At 47.0% G+C, this 15,147-nt stretch overlaps 2 protein-coding genes across 6 annotated transcripts in view; one reads left to right on the top strand and one right to left on the bottom strand.

The window, feature by feature from the left end:
- Window positions 1-6,777, top strand: part of LOC150047709 (adenylate cyclase type 10-like) — a 29,232-nt gene extending 22,455 nt beyond the window's left edge. For 4 of the 5 annotated variants that reach the window (XM_090355702.1, XM_090355701.1, XM_090355700.1 and 1 more), the window contains 9 exons: window positions 532-704; window positions 1,128-1,284; window positions 2,806-3,010; window positions 3,097-3,193; window positions 3,663-3,781; window positions 3,993-4,110; window positions 4,654-4,852; window positions 5,458-5,672; window positions 6,609-6,777. In XM_090355702.1, coding sequence (XP_090211828.1) covers window positions 532-704; window positions 1,128-1,284; window positions 2,806-3,010; window positions 3,097-3,193; window positions 3,663-3,781; window positions 3,993-4,110; window positions 4,654-4,852; window positions 5,458-5,672; window positions 6,609-6,615 — 1,290 coding nt within the window. In that variant the 3' untranslated portion in view covers window positions 6,616-6,777. Of the gene's footprint in view, window positions 1-531; window positions 705-1,127; window positions 1,285-2,805; window positions 3,011-3,096; window positions 3,194-3,662; window positions 3,782-3,992; window positions 4,111-4,653; window positions 4,853-5,457; window positions 5,673-6,608 lie in introns of those variants that run through there. The other variant, XM_090355703.1, reaches the window with a different exon arrangement.
- Window positions 6,778-9,033: 2,256 nt separating this feature from the next.
- Treml1 (triggering receptor expressed on myeloid cells like 1) lies at window positions 9,034-13,405 on the bottom strand. The gene is made up of 6 exons (XM_090355310.1): window positions 13,331-13,405; window positions 12,827-13,159; window positions 10,982-11,108; window positions 10,368-10,453; window positions 9,876-9,928; window positions 9,034-9,535 (listed from the first exon to the last, which is right to left on the bottom strand). Exons 1-6 carry the CDS (start codon window positions 13,371-13,373, stop codon window positions 9,248-9,250), a joined length of 930 nt encoding a protein of 309 aa, XP_090211436.1. The 5' UTR covers window positions 13,374-13,405; the 3' UTR covers window positions 9,034-9,247.
- Between the last annotated feature and the right edge of the window lie 1,742 nt (window positions 13,406-15,147).

The following is a 15,147-nucleotide window of genomic DNA, read 5'->3' as shown; positions in this document are numbered from 1 at the left end:
GTGGCTTTCTTGAGATTGGTCTTTTGAAGCATATAGACTTCGTCCTGTTCTTAGGAGAGTCAGCCTTAGGATTTGCGGGTTTAGAATAACCTCAGGTTGCTCCTCAGCACTGACCTTTACATCCTCTGTGGTGGCGTAGTCTTTTAAGCAAGGGGAGATGGGGGCAGGGGAGCACCAAGGGGTGGTGTTGAAGTGGAGGGGCTGGTGATATCCCACACACTTCCTGGTAACTGAGAACAACTGAGTGTCTGCCCAGATGACAGTGTTATCTGCTCTAGCAACATTGCTTTCTAACTTAGAATGTTCCTCTTCTGCCCACTGACACATGTGTAGGAAATGAGAATGGAAGGTGTTTTCTCCACCATCTTGTTTCTTCACCCTTTCACTGCTGTTGCTACTGGTATGTGTTACTGGCATGTCACCACTAACCAGGCTACTCTCCAACCTAGACAGCTGGGATGTTATATCCAAAACCTTGCTATGATACCCCTGACGTATTTACATTGCTGTTTCTTATTTTCCCATCTCCAGGTCTGTTTCAACATGGGACACATCACCTTGGCCAAAACATTGGCTAGACAAGCCCTGCGTCTGCTAAAAAGGAGTTTTCCATGGACCTGGTTTGGTGTTCTTTTCCAAAGATTTCTGGAAAAGTATTGGTATTCCAGTTCCCTGAGACATCCTCCAAACTGCCTCACTGAGAAGTAAGAAGCCTGGCCATGTTGTCCTGGCTCCCTTTGGGACTACAGAACACTATAGCTACACTAGGACCCAGCATGTACTGACCTAAGAGTCCTCATTTTCCTCAAATACAGAACAAAACAGGCACACAATACATTCAGTATATAAAAGTTCAGTATATAAGAGACAGTTCACTTATTCACCCAGCTAATTAACAGTGGAAAATAGTGATTCAAATAATCCTTCTTCAAAAATTTCTCTTCTGGTCATGAGGGATGAACTAAAGGTGGAATTTAAGTTAGGAGCAGGGGATTCCAGGTCAAACCAGATCATTCCTGGTTTGACATTCTCTACATGGCTACATGAGGTGCAGTTTCTTATAGGAAGGAAAAGTTGGGCACTGGTGAAGAGAAGAGGCATAAGTAACACCCTGTGCTTAACAACAGCAAGAAGCAGCTGGCAATCCTGCAACAGAGGGTGCATTGCCTCTCCCTGCTCTGGCAGCTCTATAACCTGGAGGCCACAGCCAGCAGCCGCAGATTTGCCTACCTAGCCACTCTTATGCAGAAGAACTCAGCTAAGGAGTCTGCAAATGAAACCCAGGTCAGCCACACCCAGACCTTACTTAGAAACATTAGTTACTAAAAGGAAAGACCTTGCCAAGGTCCTGTTTTTATCATGATTTCCCCAATTACCAAGACCGCTCATGTGTTTGAGCCTCGTTTCTCAACTTGAAGTTTATCGATGAGTTTCCAAGTATAGAATACGTGTGATTCAAGTGAACTAAGTGTATAATTTGTGTATGGGTCCAGAAGGTGGGTAGTAGGAGGTCAAGGAGGAGACCATTCATATCTTTCATCAGACTCTCTTAGAAAACCAGAATTCATTTTTTAATTTAATTTGCCAGTCCTGGGGCTTGGATTCAGGCCCTGTGCTTGTCCTTGAGCTTTCTTAAGGCTAGCACTCTACTACTTGAGCCACAGCATCATTTCCAGATTTTTTCTATGTATATGGTACCAAGGATTCAAACCCAGGGCTTGGTGCATGATAGGCATGCACTCTACCACTAGGCCACACTCCTGGCCCCAAGACCAAGATCTAAAAAGGGACTGGAACCACTGATTTAGGAAAAAGGAAAAGGAAACCTTTTCCCAATTTTAGTATCCTGACTTCTGTCTTTTATCCAACTGATCATATGGATAACAGGAATCTGTTCTGGGATGCAAAAAAAAAAAAGTCGGTAATAATCCCAAGGTTTATATCCAGAGCACAAAAATGCCCTTAATTGAGATCAGGAAGTATTCAACAAGAAAAAAACTTAGTGATAGATTGGGAACAAGACTTGGGAAATGTTTAAGATGCTTATAGACATCCAGCTGGAGTTGTGGGAAGGTAATTTGATCACAGGAGTGGTCTGAACTGAAAATAAAATTATGAGTGCCATTAGTGTGTAAATGCTATTTTAAAGTCATAAAACTGGGTGAGAACATTAAAGGAATGAATATAGAAAAGAGAGCAGGTTCAAGGCTGAGTTTATAGCTCTAATATAAAAATTCAAAGTGATGAAGACCAACGGAACTTTTCAATGATTTGCCAGACATACAAGAAGAGAGCCAGTAATACATCAAATGTATACCTAGTTGTGGTAGAGCTATAGGCAACATTCCTGAAGGACACTAATAATGGAGAATCAGAGAGAGGCTTTAATTCAAGAAAATGGGAAGTAATTTGATCATCATTTTGAAGGGGAAAGTCCTTAAAGAGGAATAAGAGGAATGTGTGGAGAAAGAGGGAAGGAGGGAGGAGAAGAGGAGGGGGGAGGGAGAGGAAGGAAGAAAAAGGTAGGAAGGAAGAGATAGAAACAGAGAAAGAGGGAGAGAGGATGCAAGGAAGGGAGGGGGGAGAAGTGGGGAGGAAAGAGTGGTGGGAATAATAAAATTAAGAGTAGGGGTAGCAGAAACCATTTCCCTACCTGAAGAGGAGGAAAGTGGGAAAGGAGAGTCAAAAGCATCGTTCAGGATTGAGAGAACAGCAAGGCATAATCAAACAAAGGCTCTTCCCCAGCACAGGGACCGCATGAAAAGGTCACGTGTGTGTAATGGAAATGTACTTGCCGCCCTTCAGGTTGTCTCTACCTACCTGGACCTCTCCCGATTCTCCCAGAACATGGGGAACAAGGAGAAGTGGCTGCACTGTGAACAGGTGGCCATTCAGAAGAGCAGTCTGTGCTGGTTCTCCAGGGAGGGACTGTTGTCCACAGCTCACCTCTTGCAGGCCTTGGCATACACCAAGCTGTGCCTCGGCCATCTCGACTTCTCCATCAAGCTGGGTAATAGGGCTGGCACTAGTGGGCCTAGGGCTTTCAGAGTCCACATCCACAGCTAGACCTCACACATTGTTCTTTTACTTCCTTAGGCTTTCAAGCCCATGAATTATGCAGACACCTCAAGAAACCAGCTCTGGATAATTTGGTTCTCTCAGTTCTCTTTAGATCTACATTTCTGAGAAAGAAGTATTAAGATTGTTTGTTGCATACGGGGGGTTGATATTCTCCCGGAGAAGTTTGGAGTAGAAGGGGAGATGTTGTTTCATTTCCACAATGCTGTCACTACTACTGACTGTGCCCTGATTCCTCCAGGGAGCATCATTCTGCAGGGGATTAGGAATGGAAATGCAGAGTAGACCTGCATCCTCCCCTGCCATGTTCCTATGGGAAGTAGGAATCGGCAGTGGCTCGTATCTATACCCTTGGGCCTTTTCCTACCTCCTTTAGCTAGAGATATGTTTTGTCCAAGATGCAGATGCTCTCTATATGAATTATACATACATACATACATACATACATACATACATACATACATACATACACACACATGAAGAGATCTCAAAGATGCCAGGTGGATTTTATGGTAGAGGATCCCCTCCTGTTCTGTACCATCTTTCCCACTCCCAACTGTCCTAGTGGCTCTGTGTTTTGGCAGATTTCATCTGTGTGTCCAAGTGCTGGAGAGTCAGTGGATGCTCATTTCTCAGGGCCATGATGTCCTTGGTCTGGCCTGCTTCTACTCTGCTTGCTTAGATCTGCTTCTCTATGGAAGAGGTAAACCTTGGACAGCACTGTGCTGTCCTAAGAGATTCAGAACTCTGGTGGGGGCCCTAGGTGTGTCCCTCAGGCGTAGTCTCTGCTCCTGGCCCCTGTCACCTAAAGTTGGAGAAGTACATTGTGATTCAAGGATGCCTGCGTCACATCTATACCCCAGTTCCCATATTACCACATACCCTACTAGCCTGGCTACCTTCTCTGTCTACAGGAGTGCTGTGTCGACCCTTCAGTGAGTGCCTGGATTTCACCCAACACTATGAGCACAGCTGCGTTCTGACCTCTCAGAGCGGTATCATGCTGGGGCTCCACTCTTCCCTGGCCATATGGTAATGTCTCGCTCAGGATCTGTGGGGAAGGAGAGAATTTGGGCGACACCCAAATTTACTGTATCTTACTAGCAAGTTCTTAGTGTCCTTTAGCAGATTTAGGCCCAGAGGTTGAGGGTTACATGTAAGAGCTAGACAGAGAGCTAAGGTGTGACTCAAATGGTAGAGCACCTGCCTGGCAAATGCAGGGCCCTACGTTCAAACCCCAGCACATACACAAAAAAAGAGGAGCCAGGTATGGCTGGTAATCCCAAGTGCTCAGAAGGCAGACATAGGAACATGCCATTCAAGTCTGCCTGAGCAAAATCATGACATCTTATCTGAAAAGCAAGCACAAAGCAAAAGGGCTCGGGTGTTGAGTGCCTATCAGGCACTGACTTCAAATCCCAGTACTCTCTAGAGTAGACCCTGGCATAGCTGCAAATCACCAGTAGACTCTAAACTGTCCTTACATGTACATTTGCCACTCCTGTGTCACAGGTCTAACTGAAAGCCATAGTTGCCAAACAGAACAGATCTGAGAATTGTAACTTTCACTTCCAGGTTTGCCCAGAACTCACAGTGGAACCTGTTTGAGCATCACTTCTCCAAGGCCTGCCAGTTGGTGAAAAGAACCAATGCCTCACTGTTTGGTTCACATGGCTTTGTTCGATTCCTAGAGTGCAATGTGCTCATGTTGCAGAAAATGCCAAAGGGTACCTTCAAGCGTAGTTCCTCAGAGTCCTATAGACAAACCCTCCAGGTAGCCATTTCTCTACTGTTCAACTGACACCTAATTCCCTGTGACACCCTGAGCACCCTGAATCTTTCCCTGCACCTCCCCTTGCTTGCTCGGTCTCCCTTTGCTCTTAAACTCCTTGTTTCTCTAGCTAGAAAGTATCTTCCTACCTTATGCTCCTTTCCATATAGTCTTGTATCCAGATTGAGACACGGATCCTTCACTTCCCCCCTTTGCATACTACCCAACATCGTTATAATATTAATATTTGGCTCTTCTTCAGTACATCTACTCTATAGCTCAGTCTATTCTGAGACTTTTTTTTTTTGCCAGTCCTGGGCTTGGGCTCAGGGCTTGAGCACTGTCCTTGGATTTCTCAAGGCTAGAGCTCTACCACTTGAGCCTCAGCACCACTTCCGGCTTTTTGCTATGTATGTGGTACCGAGAAATCGAACCCAGATCTTCATGCATAGCTCAGTCTATTCTGAGTGCAGCACCCATTTCCAGACTTACTTTTTCCTGTTAGCTCTGATTGAGTATGTTAGACAGGGACCATGGTAAATTCTGCGAAGATGGTTTATTGGGAAAAGTACCAATGACAGACCTAATTAATTCTTCTTTCCTTTCAGTACTTTAAGGACTTCTTCTCTCGGTGTGTGACCTGCCCCGTCTATCACCATAGGGTGTCTAAGCTCAAGGCCACTGCAATGAGTTGTGGGAAGAGAGAATCCATGGCCTTGACGAATATGATCAGACCTCTTAATACCTGCCTGGCCACAGTTTCAATAGAGGGAGAATTCATGGAGGAAAACAACCCTTTGGAAAACAAACTTACGACTACAAAGTAAGAATTCTTTACTGGAATCCTTCTGTGGAAGGAGGGAAAAACAATATTTTAGAAGTAAGTTGAAAGCTGTACACCAAAAATGAAATGGGACATGTAGTAAGGAGTTAGTCTTTCCTCTAGAAGCAAATAGAGCCCCCTCTTAGTGCTGATACAGCCCAAATAGACTATTTTTTGTGTGGGTCATGGAGCTTGAACTCGGCCTGGCACCATCCCTGAGCTCTTCAGTTCAAGGCTTTCACCCTACTCTTGGGCCTGGGCATTGTCCCTGAATTCTTCAGCTCAAGGCTACTGCCCTACCCTTGAGCCAAGCCCCACTTCACGTTTTCTAGAGGTTAATTGGAGATAAGAGTCTCAGGTCCGGGGCCAGGAGTTTGGCCTAGTGGTAGAGTGCTTGCCTAGCATGCACGAAGACCCAGGTTCGATTCCTCAGTACCGCATACATAGAAGAAAGCTGGAAGTGGTGCTGAGGCTCAAGTGGTAAAGCTCTAGCCTTGAGAAAGTCCAAGGACAGTGCTCAGTCCCTGATCTCCAGCCCAGGACTGGCAAAAAAAAAAAAAAAATCTCAGGTCCTTTCAGCCTGGGCTGGCTTTGAATCTCGATCCTCAGATCTCAGCCTCCTGAGTAGCTAGGATTACAGGCGTGAGCCACCGCACCCGGCTATATATATATTTTAATTTCTTAAGCCTCAGTCCTTTTGTTTCAGCATCTATAACTCTTAGGCATAGAAAGTTTTTCCTGGGTTCTAGCTTAAATAACTGGGCAGTTTCCTCAGAATATGAAAGGAAGAAGATTTTAGAAGTCACAGTATCATTTTTGTGAAAGTAAAAGTTCTAGGTAAGAAAAAGAAAGAAATTAATTCCTTTCCTCAGAGCCCTGAAGACTTTTTCCTTTTGCAGATCTGGTTTCTGATATTCTCTATGATATTTCTTTCAGAATTTGATAGAGTGGCTGATAACAAGAAAACAAGAAAAAAACGTAAAGAAAGAACAGTGATTTTCTTACTGAATATAACAAGAAAATGCTTCTAATACCCCTTTAAAAAGATATGTATAGGGTACATATCAAACATACTAGCCTTTTATAATCACTGCTGTTTATATCTTTGTCCAAATAAAGCTATGTTTCTAAAGCATACCAGGACATGAGTCCTGAGTACAACTGTAGCAGAAGTTAGAACCTGAGGTTGAGAGAGATCCAGGAGGCTTTGAGACAATCTGATACTATCCTATGTAAGGTGAGGTCCATTAGCAAATGGAGAGCTGCAACCCCAACAAAGAGGCTGGCATTATGTAGAGGTCAGCAGTGCACGTGGGCCTCCCTTGATCTGGAGAGGTAATGAATGCCTGAGAGGTCAGGAATTCCTTTGGGAGGTGAATTCCGAGTTCCCCTTTGTGCTGCATGATTCCAGTGAACTTGCCATAGTGAGTATGTGACTAGCTGCCTTCCTTTCCCTCTCCTCACTCAACCTTTCCCTCCTTCCTGTCTTCTCACACATACTATGTGTGGTATCAACTTTATACTTCTGGGACATTTTATTATGGCATATAACCTTTTTGGTTCCCATGTGATGCTTGCGAGAGGATTTTTATATCCATTCATTAGGAATAGTAAACAACAGATTTCTCATGATATCTCTTTTGGTACTAAAATAAATATAGAGGCTCGTGCCTCTAATCCTAGCTTCCCAGGAGGCTGAGATCTGTGGACTGTGGTTCAAAAACCTAGAACTATAGCTGTGGCTCAAGGGGTAGAGCACTAGCCTTGAGCACAAAAGCTCAGGGCCTGAGGACCCTAGGATCAGCACACACACAAAAAAGGTTTTATTGTGACATTTTCATAGTTAGCCAGATCCACACTCCAGGTCAGCCCTCAGTGGGATAAGTGCCTGCTCCTAGCTGTAGATTCCCAGAGACAGGACAAGGGAGGGACTTTTTGATTCCTAAAGCTGTGGACTCAGCTAGGAATGTTTCATAGTGAGTTCTTGCCACTGCACCAGGATCAAATGTCAGGAAAAGAACTTTCCCAGGTGCCGTTATGCCATGCGGGCTCCAGGATGCCTGTCTGATTGGACTGCACATCTTTTCAGTATTACAATCAGCATTAGTTGGGTTTTCTGCATCTATCTTCTTTCATCGTCACCCCTTCCCTCTAAGATGTCACTGTTATAATTTCACTGTCTAAATTTTCTGTTGTTTTATTTTCCAAATCAGACTCTGTTTGTAGTTGAAACTACAGTGTATGTATTCTGAGACTCCCTTTTTACTCTGTTGTACAAATGGGTCACTATCCAGCAAATCCATTTGTGTGTGCAATGCATTTTGATCACTGTGAAACTCCATTTTTGTTGTTGTTGATGGTGGTGGGGCTTGAACTCTGGGCCTGGGTATTGTCCTTGAGTTCTTCAGCTCAAAACTAGCGCTCTACCACTTGAGCCATAGCCCCACTTCCAAGACTCCATTATCTAACCCAGTCCTCATACTCCGAAGCTGTATGTAATCCACAGTCCACATGAGACACTCTACCTTCCAGGGCAGTCTTCCTCTTCCTCTGTCCTGCTCTCCAATTTTTTCTAATTTTTTAAATGATTCGCTATTGTGAATGGTAGCTTCTCCCCATCGCCTACTTCAAATCACCATCACAACATACAGATGCACTGTTCTCCACCTATCGCAGCTCTGTCTCCAGAAGATTCTATTGACTGGTGGATAATCAATCTTTTACTTTGATTTTTTTTAATGTCTGATAGAATTCATTAGTGAAGCCAACGGGGCCTGAACTTCTTGCGGGAAATGTCTTTATTGTGAATTCAGTCTTTCTACCTGACATAGGTCTTATTCATATCCTCTTCCTCTTCCTCCTCCTCCCCTATCCCACTTCCTCCTCTTCCTCTTCTGAGAGGCAGCCAGTTCCACTTAACTGGTATCTACATGAGTCTTTATCTTCCAATGCTAGAAATCATCTGTTCTTTTGGGAGAGAGGTTTGGTGTTTATTTCCATTTATGTCCCTGCTCCAGTTTCTTTTCAGTCCCACCTCTCACACCCGTCATCAGTCCTGGTTCACCTCTAACCCATTACTAACTGTCCTATGCCCATCCTTGCTGCTACACAGCGACATGCCTCTTCTTCACTAGGCACAAAGCAGAAACTGGCAGTGCTTTCTTGACTCAAGGCAGTGAATCTGCACTTCAGCACCTGGGAGAGGCAGAAAATGCTTTGCAAGCAGTCTTTTTGGTGTCTCTGAAATCCACCTGCACTGCAGTGCTCCGATTAGGGAAGAAATTGTTCCCTGCTGCAGGAAAGTCAAGAGAGGAAATACACACTCTGACCCAAAGATTAGTCAAACTTGAGTTTTTTTCCCCCACACACAATCATTAAGCATTTGCATATCCTTTTCTAGAGTTTATTTACCCTGGCATTGTAATGAAAGAGGGAACAATACACCTCAGTTAGATCCAAGCACAACTTTCCAGGATATTACATTCCATCCCAACATCCCCTGTTGCTCAGCTGGGACACAAGCTAGTTGGAGAATGCATGAACCCTGGGGCTCCCTGAGTATCAGTATGAGCATATTAGCTCGGTGAGGTTCGAGCTGCAGGTGGATCCTGGGCTATCTCACTGGATGCTCCTCTATCTTTGTCTCTTCCTGGGAAGTTGACTGTGGAGGACATCAGAACCTTAGGAGGCACTGAGGACAGGGATGACGGTGGAGATTCCCCTTCAGGGGGATCAAGAGGTAGACCTGTGTAGGTACTGTTTTCGAAGGAAAGTGGTGAGTCCAGCCTAACGTATGGTACATCCGAAGGCAACCCCGCAGCTGGTCCAGAGTCACTGATGTGGTGGATTGCGGAGGAGGGGTCCTGTAGCAAACACAGAGAAATCAGAGGAGGAGAGGAGTCCCTCCTCTATCTCAGTTCCCTTTTAGGGAAGGCCCAAGAGCTCACTAACTCTGTCTTTCAAATCCTAAGTATGCCAGTGAGCTAAAGGGCTTTGTGTCCAACGTTGTCAAGGTACTCCTCAGATCTGAGAAGGTGAGACACCAAAGAACTCACTGGGGCTAAGTTCACAGCACTAGAAAGAGGGGTTGGGCCTTGACTGGGTCTCTGTCCTCTCTGCATCCCATCATCTTGGAACCTCTCAATGAGTATGCCAGGTGAAAGGGCTGGGGAATTTTTCTGGGGACCTTCAGAGGCCTCTTACCGTGCCTGAAACACTGCTTTTCTGCAAACCGCCACAGACCCCAAGCTTGTTTGCTGGCAGATAGACAAGAACAGCTCTGTCATCTCCACATCTGGCTCCAAGCTCTCTCCCTCCCTCCTTCCCTTCCTCCCTTCCTCCCTCTTTCCAGAAGTCTTGGCACCCTCTTTCCTAGAGCCGACTCAGCTTACTCTCCTGGCCTCACCATCTCCCCACAACCTCCATTTCCTCACTCATTTGTTTCTCCATTCTACCTGCTCCCGGAGCCCTTTCCCTGCCTCCTCTATCCCCTCTCCAGTCCCACGGCCCTTCTTCCCCAGTCCCACCTGACAGACTCATTTCCTCCCTTTTTGTCCCCTGGCCACTGCCTAGGATGTGCAGACTTGCCTAAAGTCTAAACACATCCCTTTGTGAAAGGAAGCCGCCTAGACTCCTGGTGGATACTCTGCTTGTAGAGCCAGGCCAGGGTAGTTGGACAGACTGTGACATACATACCTTTCCTTCTAACCACTAGAGCAAACAGCACCACAGCCACCAGCAGCAGACTCAGCAGGAGGACAGCACCCCAGATCAAAGGGATGCTGAGGGACAGAAAAGAATAAATGGTTTTAGGTTTGCAGAAACTGCCAGCTGGGAGCCGTGCAAGCAGTGGAAGACATGCCACATTCTTTGGGAAGCCATAGGTGACAGAGAGATGGAATGGAATGAAAAGGGCAGACTCCAGTGAGTCATAAGAGAGACACATTGGCCAGGCATGGTGGCTCACACCTGTAATCTTAGCTACTCAGGAGGCTGAGATCTGAAGATAGCAGTTCAAAGCCAGCCTGGACACTAAAGAATGTGCGACTCTTATCCCCAACTAATCACTAGAAAATGGGAAATGGTGCTGTGGCTCCAGGGGTAGTGTAGTAGCCTTGAGCTGAAGAGCTCAGGGACAGCACCAGGCCCAGAGTTCAAGCCCCTTGACCCACATGAGAGAGCGGGGGGGATCCATCTGCTGGCCAGAAGTTCCCTGGGATGGAAGGAGCCATACATGTCTCCTGCTTAATTTAGTCTGGAACTCAAAACAAGTCATGTCTTTACCATCCCTCTTCCAGTCTTGCAAGTACCTCCTTTTGTGCTGACCATCTTTCCCGGGATTGGCACTGCTGGTAGGGTCCTCAGCCAGATTGCTGATTGAATGAGTCCCTTCCTCCTCCTCCCCTTCCTGCTCCTCCTCCTCTTCCAGGCCAGGACCTGAATCAGAAGGAAACAGTCAATGAGTACATGACATGGAAGCATGGTCAAGGAAGGAGAGGCTATACATGTTCCATGGGGGCCACTCATCCTGGGGCCTAGAAAATAGACTCCTCGAGCCTTTTCCTGGTTATGAACATACCCATTTTCCCTCTGTCCCCCTCACTTCTCCTGTGTTTCTTCTTCTCCTGCTCACCCCAGCCCCCTCTGTTCCTATCAGACTGCTCAGACAAAGTCAGTACACCAGCGAGTGATCTGGGCCCACTGTCCCTTGCCACCAGGACAGGTTTCCTCAGCTGTCATTTTCAACAGTGACCTTGCTCCTGGCTCCCATTGGGTCTCTCGTGGGGTCTTCCCACACCCCTGCAATATTGGGTCCCATCCTGGGTGGTCTCTGCTCTCAGGATTTAGGGGGCTCCAGGTCACCCCGAATGCAATGCAATGCCAAATGACGCACACTGAGAGTCAAGCTTTCCCCCCGACTCGGTTTTGTGACACATCTGGCATCATCTCTGCAGTGTGCTGGTTTTCTTCTCTGAGTGAGGTCATCCACTAGGTGCCTGGCCAGACCATTTGGACCATCTGGGATGGGGTCTTGCCTTGTTCTTCATAGAGTCACCATTCCCCATCCCCACCCTCGTCCACACCAGAAAGGGCTGTGAACCCAGTCTTGCTATACGTGCCATTTCTGTGTGACCATCAGATTGTCTCAGATGACCCTCAAACTAAATGCTTGTGAGAGAAGCAAGCCTTGCCAGCCATGTCCCCCCTGCCCCCCCAGACCCAGCCTAGTCTACCTCCCTGCCTGGGCAGCCAACTGTACCATCTATCCCTGTGGGGGGGCGGAGCATGGGGGAAGGCAGCTCGGAAACTCCAGGACCTCTTTCCAGCCAGTCTTGTGTATCACTATTTTTGCCTTTTTAGAGAGCTATAACCTTGACCTATTAAATTTTGCCAGATCCAAGAATAAGGAGAACAAAGAATAACTAGAGGCTATTTTTTAGTATAAAATAATATAGTCTCAGGATTAAAGGTACTCCAATGGTGATCTATTCTCTTATTCAGAAGGAAAAGCCAAGTGGGGGGAGGAGAAATGAGCTTCTTAATTTTACTGTCTGAGCATCAGACACAAATTACTTAAGGAAAGTAAAACAATGAAAATTTAATAAGAGAAAAACAGAAGCTTTATTTAAATGAGCACTTATATACTAGAAAGGTTTCAGGATAAAAAATAATTTTTTTGTTGAAATTAGAGCTGGGAGTTTGCTTTGGCTTATATACTGACCAAGAACGTCCCCATTCATTTGAAAACTAAAAATTATTATTATTATTATCATTATTATCATTATTATTATTGAATGAGCTGCAGTATTCTAGGCATTGATTGTATCCCACCTGTTGGTCAGATGTCCACCAGACCCACAATGAAGATGTATAAAATTAATTCAGATGAGAATTCAATAAGCATTAAGGGTATCCCAACCCTGAAGAAGGCCCCTGGCCGGGAAGTGGGGGTGGAGGGAAGGAAGAGAGGGAGGGGAGGGAGGACTTAGCTGCTTAGCTCATTTATCACAGGCTCCCCAAACCAGCCTGGTTTCCGCTCCAAGCACAGCTGTCAAGGGATGCCTCCCTCCCTCCCAAGGCCTCCTGAGGGCCCCCCCTTTCCTGGACCACCCCCCCCACACACACACCCGGCTCTGGCTGTGGTGATTACTCACCTGTGGGGTGGACTTGCAGGTCGATGGTGTGCAGAGTCAGGGGTCCCGAGGCAGTCTCCACCACGCAGCCGTACTCCCCCGAGTCCTCCTCCTGCAGCGTGACCATCTCCACTTGCAGAAGCCCCCCACCCAGGTCCGTGAGGAAGGTCCGCCGGTCCCCAGGGGCCCTGCGATCCACAGCCGAGGAACCCAGGGGCTGGCAGCCTCGGGTGGAGAACCGACACCACACCTTGGGAGCCCGAACCTCTTGGAGAGGGTAGTGGCATTGCACCTGAATGGAGCCCCCCACAGGCACCCTGAGCACCTCGGGAAGGCTGCCTGCCCCGCCCCAACCTGGAGGAGGAAATGAGACCAGAGTGAGCAAAGGGCAGGAGCGAGGGCCATCTCCCAGGCCTCTCCTGACACAGCCACCCTGGCACCCACAACGGGCAGGGGGCATTTCCACTAAAGCCCACTCGTGGTGAGCAGGGAGAGGGAGGTGTGGCAGCTCCCACACGACTTTACCTGGGACACTCAGTAGCAGCAGCAGGAGGCGGCAGGAGAGCATGGCTGGTTGACAAGGTCAGTGCAGAGGCCGGAGGCTCACTGGCACAGCCGAGCCCCCAGAACAGGAAACAGCTGTCTGAGGCGGTCACATGGGCTTGCAGTGACCACAAGCACAGTCTGGTAGGCAGGGACTGGGGGATACCTCCAGGATGGGGGGGCTCTCTAGACTTCAGGAGGGCGTGGATAGGAGCTCTTCCAAATTCTGGTCGGAGATGGAGAAGAGAAGGCGACAGGACCCCAGCAGTGAAGAGCAGGAGAAAACAGAAGACTTTTAGGGTCCCCGAAACATACATCTGAAGAGGTAGAGCTCTGCAGGGGAGATTCAGGGCCCAACGCCATCTCTCCATGAGTTTCCCACCACCAGCCACCACCCAAGCTCCCAGAACAGCATCTCCGTTAACACTGCAAGCCCCACCCTTGACTGCACCTAGAGAAGGCCCTCGCTCATGTCCTGCCTAGACACTCTGGACCCTTCCCTCAGGGCCTCCTCCTGCTCTTTATTCCTGAACTATTAAAAGAGCCCCTTCGCATTCTCCAAGCACTCATTATTCATGGCATACTACTTTTGCTTCATGGATATTTTCATCTTCCTTCACCAGCAGACCTTGTGAGCAAAGAGCTGACGGAAGCTGATGCAGCGTTGCTCGAACGTGACTGGATAACAAAGATGCCTTGGAAACTGGAGACAGCCAGAGAAATGGACTTGCATCCTTTCCCTTCTTCCCCAGAGCAGAGTTAGTTCTGAGCTGGGCACTGGGGACTCCTGCTTGTAATCCTGGCTACTCAGGAGGCTGAGATATGAGGACTGTGGTTTAAAGTCAGCTGAGGCAGGAAAGTCTGTGAGACTCTTGTGTCCATTTAACCACCAGAAAACTGGAAGTGGAAGTGGAGATCTGGCTCAAAGTGGTAGAGTACTAGTCTTGAGCAAAAGCGCCCAGGCCCTGAGTTCTAGCCCCATGACCAACAAAAAAAAGAAAGACAGAAAGACAGAAAGGAAGAGAGAAAGAAAGAAAGAAAGAAAGAAAGAAAGAAAGAAAGAAAGAAAGAAAGAAAGAGAAAGAGAGAGAGAAAGAAAGAAAGAAAGAAAGAAAGAAAGAAAGAAAGAAAAGGATTTAGTTATTTTCCAGAGCAATGCTTTCTCTCCTTTTCTTTTCCTCCTCTCCTCTTCTTGCCTCTTTTCATTTTCTCTTCCTCCCTCATTCCTTCTTTTTATATTTTTCTTTCTCTGTCTCTTCTCTCCTCCTACTCTTTCTGTTCCTTTTCCACCTCTTTTCTCTTATTTTCGCTTTTTTTTCTTTTCTCTTCGTTCTCCTTTCTCTTCCTCCTCCTCCTTTCTTTTTCTCTTCTTCCTCCTTCCTCTTCCTTCCATCTGTTCCTCTCCTGGGACTCAAACCTACTCTCTACACAGAAGGCAGCTGACCTTGTTCATGGGAAGTGGGGTGGAATATGAGTCATAACCCATCTGACCTTGGACCTGAAGTGGAGGCAGCAGTGGTCAGAGAAGCTGGAGTGGGGACGGATGGGGAGGGACATTGCTGTGGTCTCAAGCATGAAACCTAGGAAAGAGCTAGAAGAGCCTTCTCCCACACTCTTCTTCCCTTCTTTCTTTCCTTCCTCCCTCCCTTATTCCTTCTTTTTGGCATAGGCCACTGAAAATGGAAAACTTGGAGCAGGACCTGAGACCACCAGCTCTGGTGGAAGAGGATGACACCCTGGGTGTGGGGGGAGGGGTGGTTTCCCAGGACCTGGGTCTATTTTTTTTTTTTTGGTGGGTC

This window comes from Megascapheus bottae, chromosome 22, assembly GCF_031878675.1.
Source record: "Megascapheus bottae isolate mThoBot1 chromosome 22, mThoBot2.hap1, whole genome shotgun sequence".
NCBI classification, from domain to species: domain Eukaryota; kingdom Metazoa; phylum Chordata; class Mammalia; order Rodentia; family Geomyidae; genus Megascapheus; species Megascapheus bottae.
Note: the sequence above shows the minus strand (reverse complement) of the source record. Positions and strands in the feature narration are given on the sequence as shown.

Coding starts and splice junctions, on each gene's coding strand:
- Treml1 (XM_090355310.1), bottom strand. CDS start 13,373: ATGCTCTCCTGCCGCCTCCTGCTGCTGCTACTGAGTGTCCCAG. Junction 10,454..10,981: donor GATGGTCAGCACAAAAGGAG/GTACTTGCAAGA, acceptor TCTGTCCCTCAG/CATCCCTTTGATCTGGGGTG. Junction 9,929..10,367: donor TCTAGTGGTTAGAAGGAAAG/GTATGTATGTCA, acceptor TCTATCTGCCAG/CAAACAAGCTTGGGGTCTGT.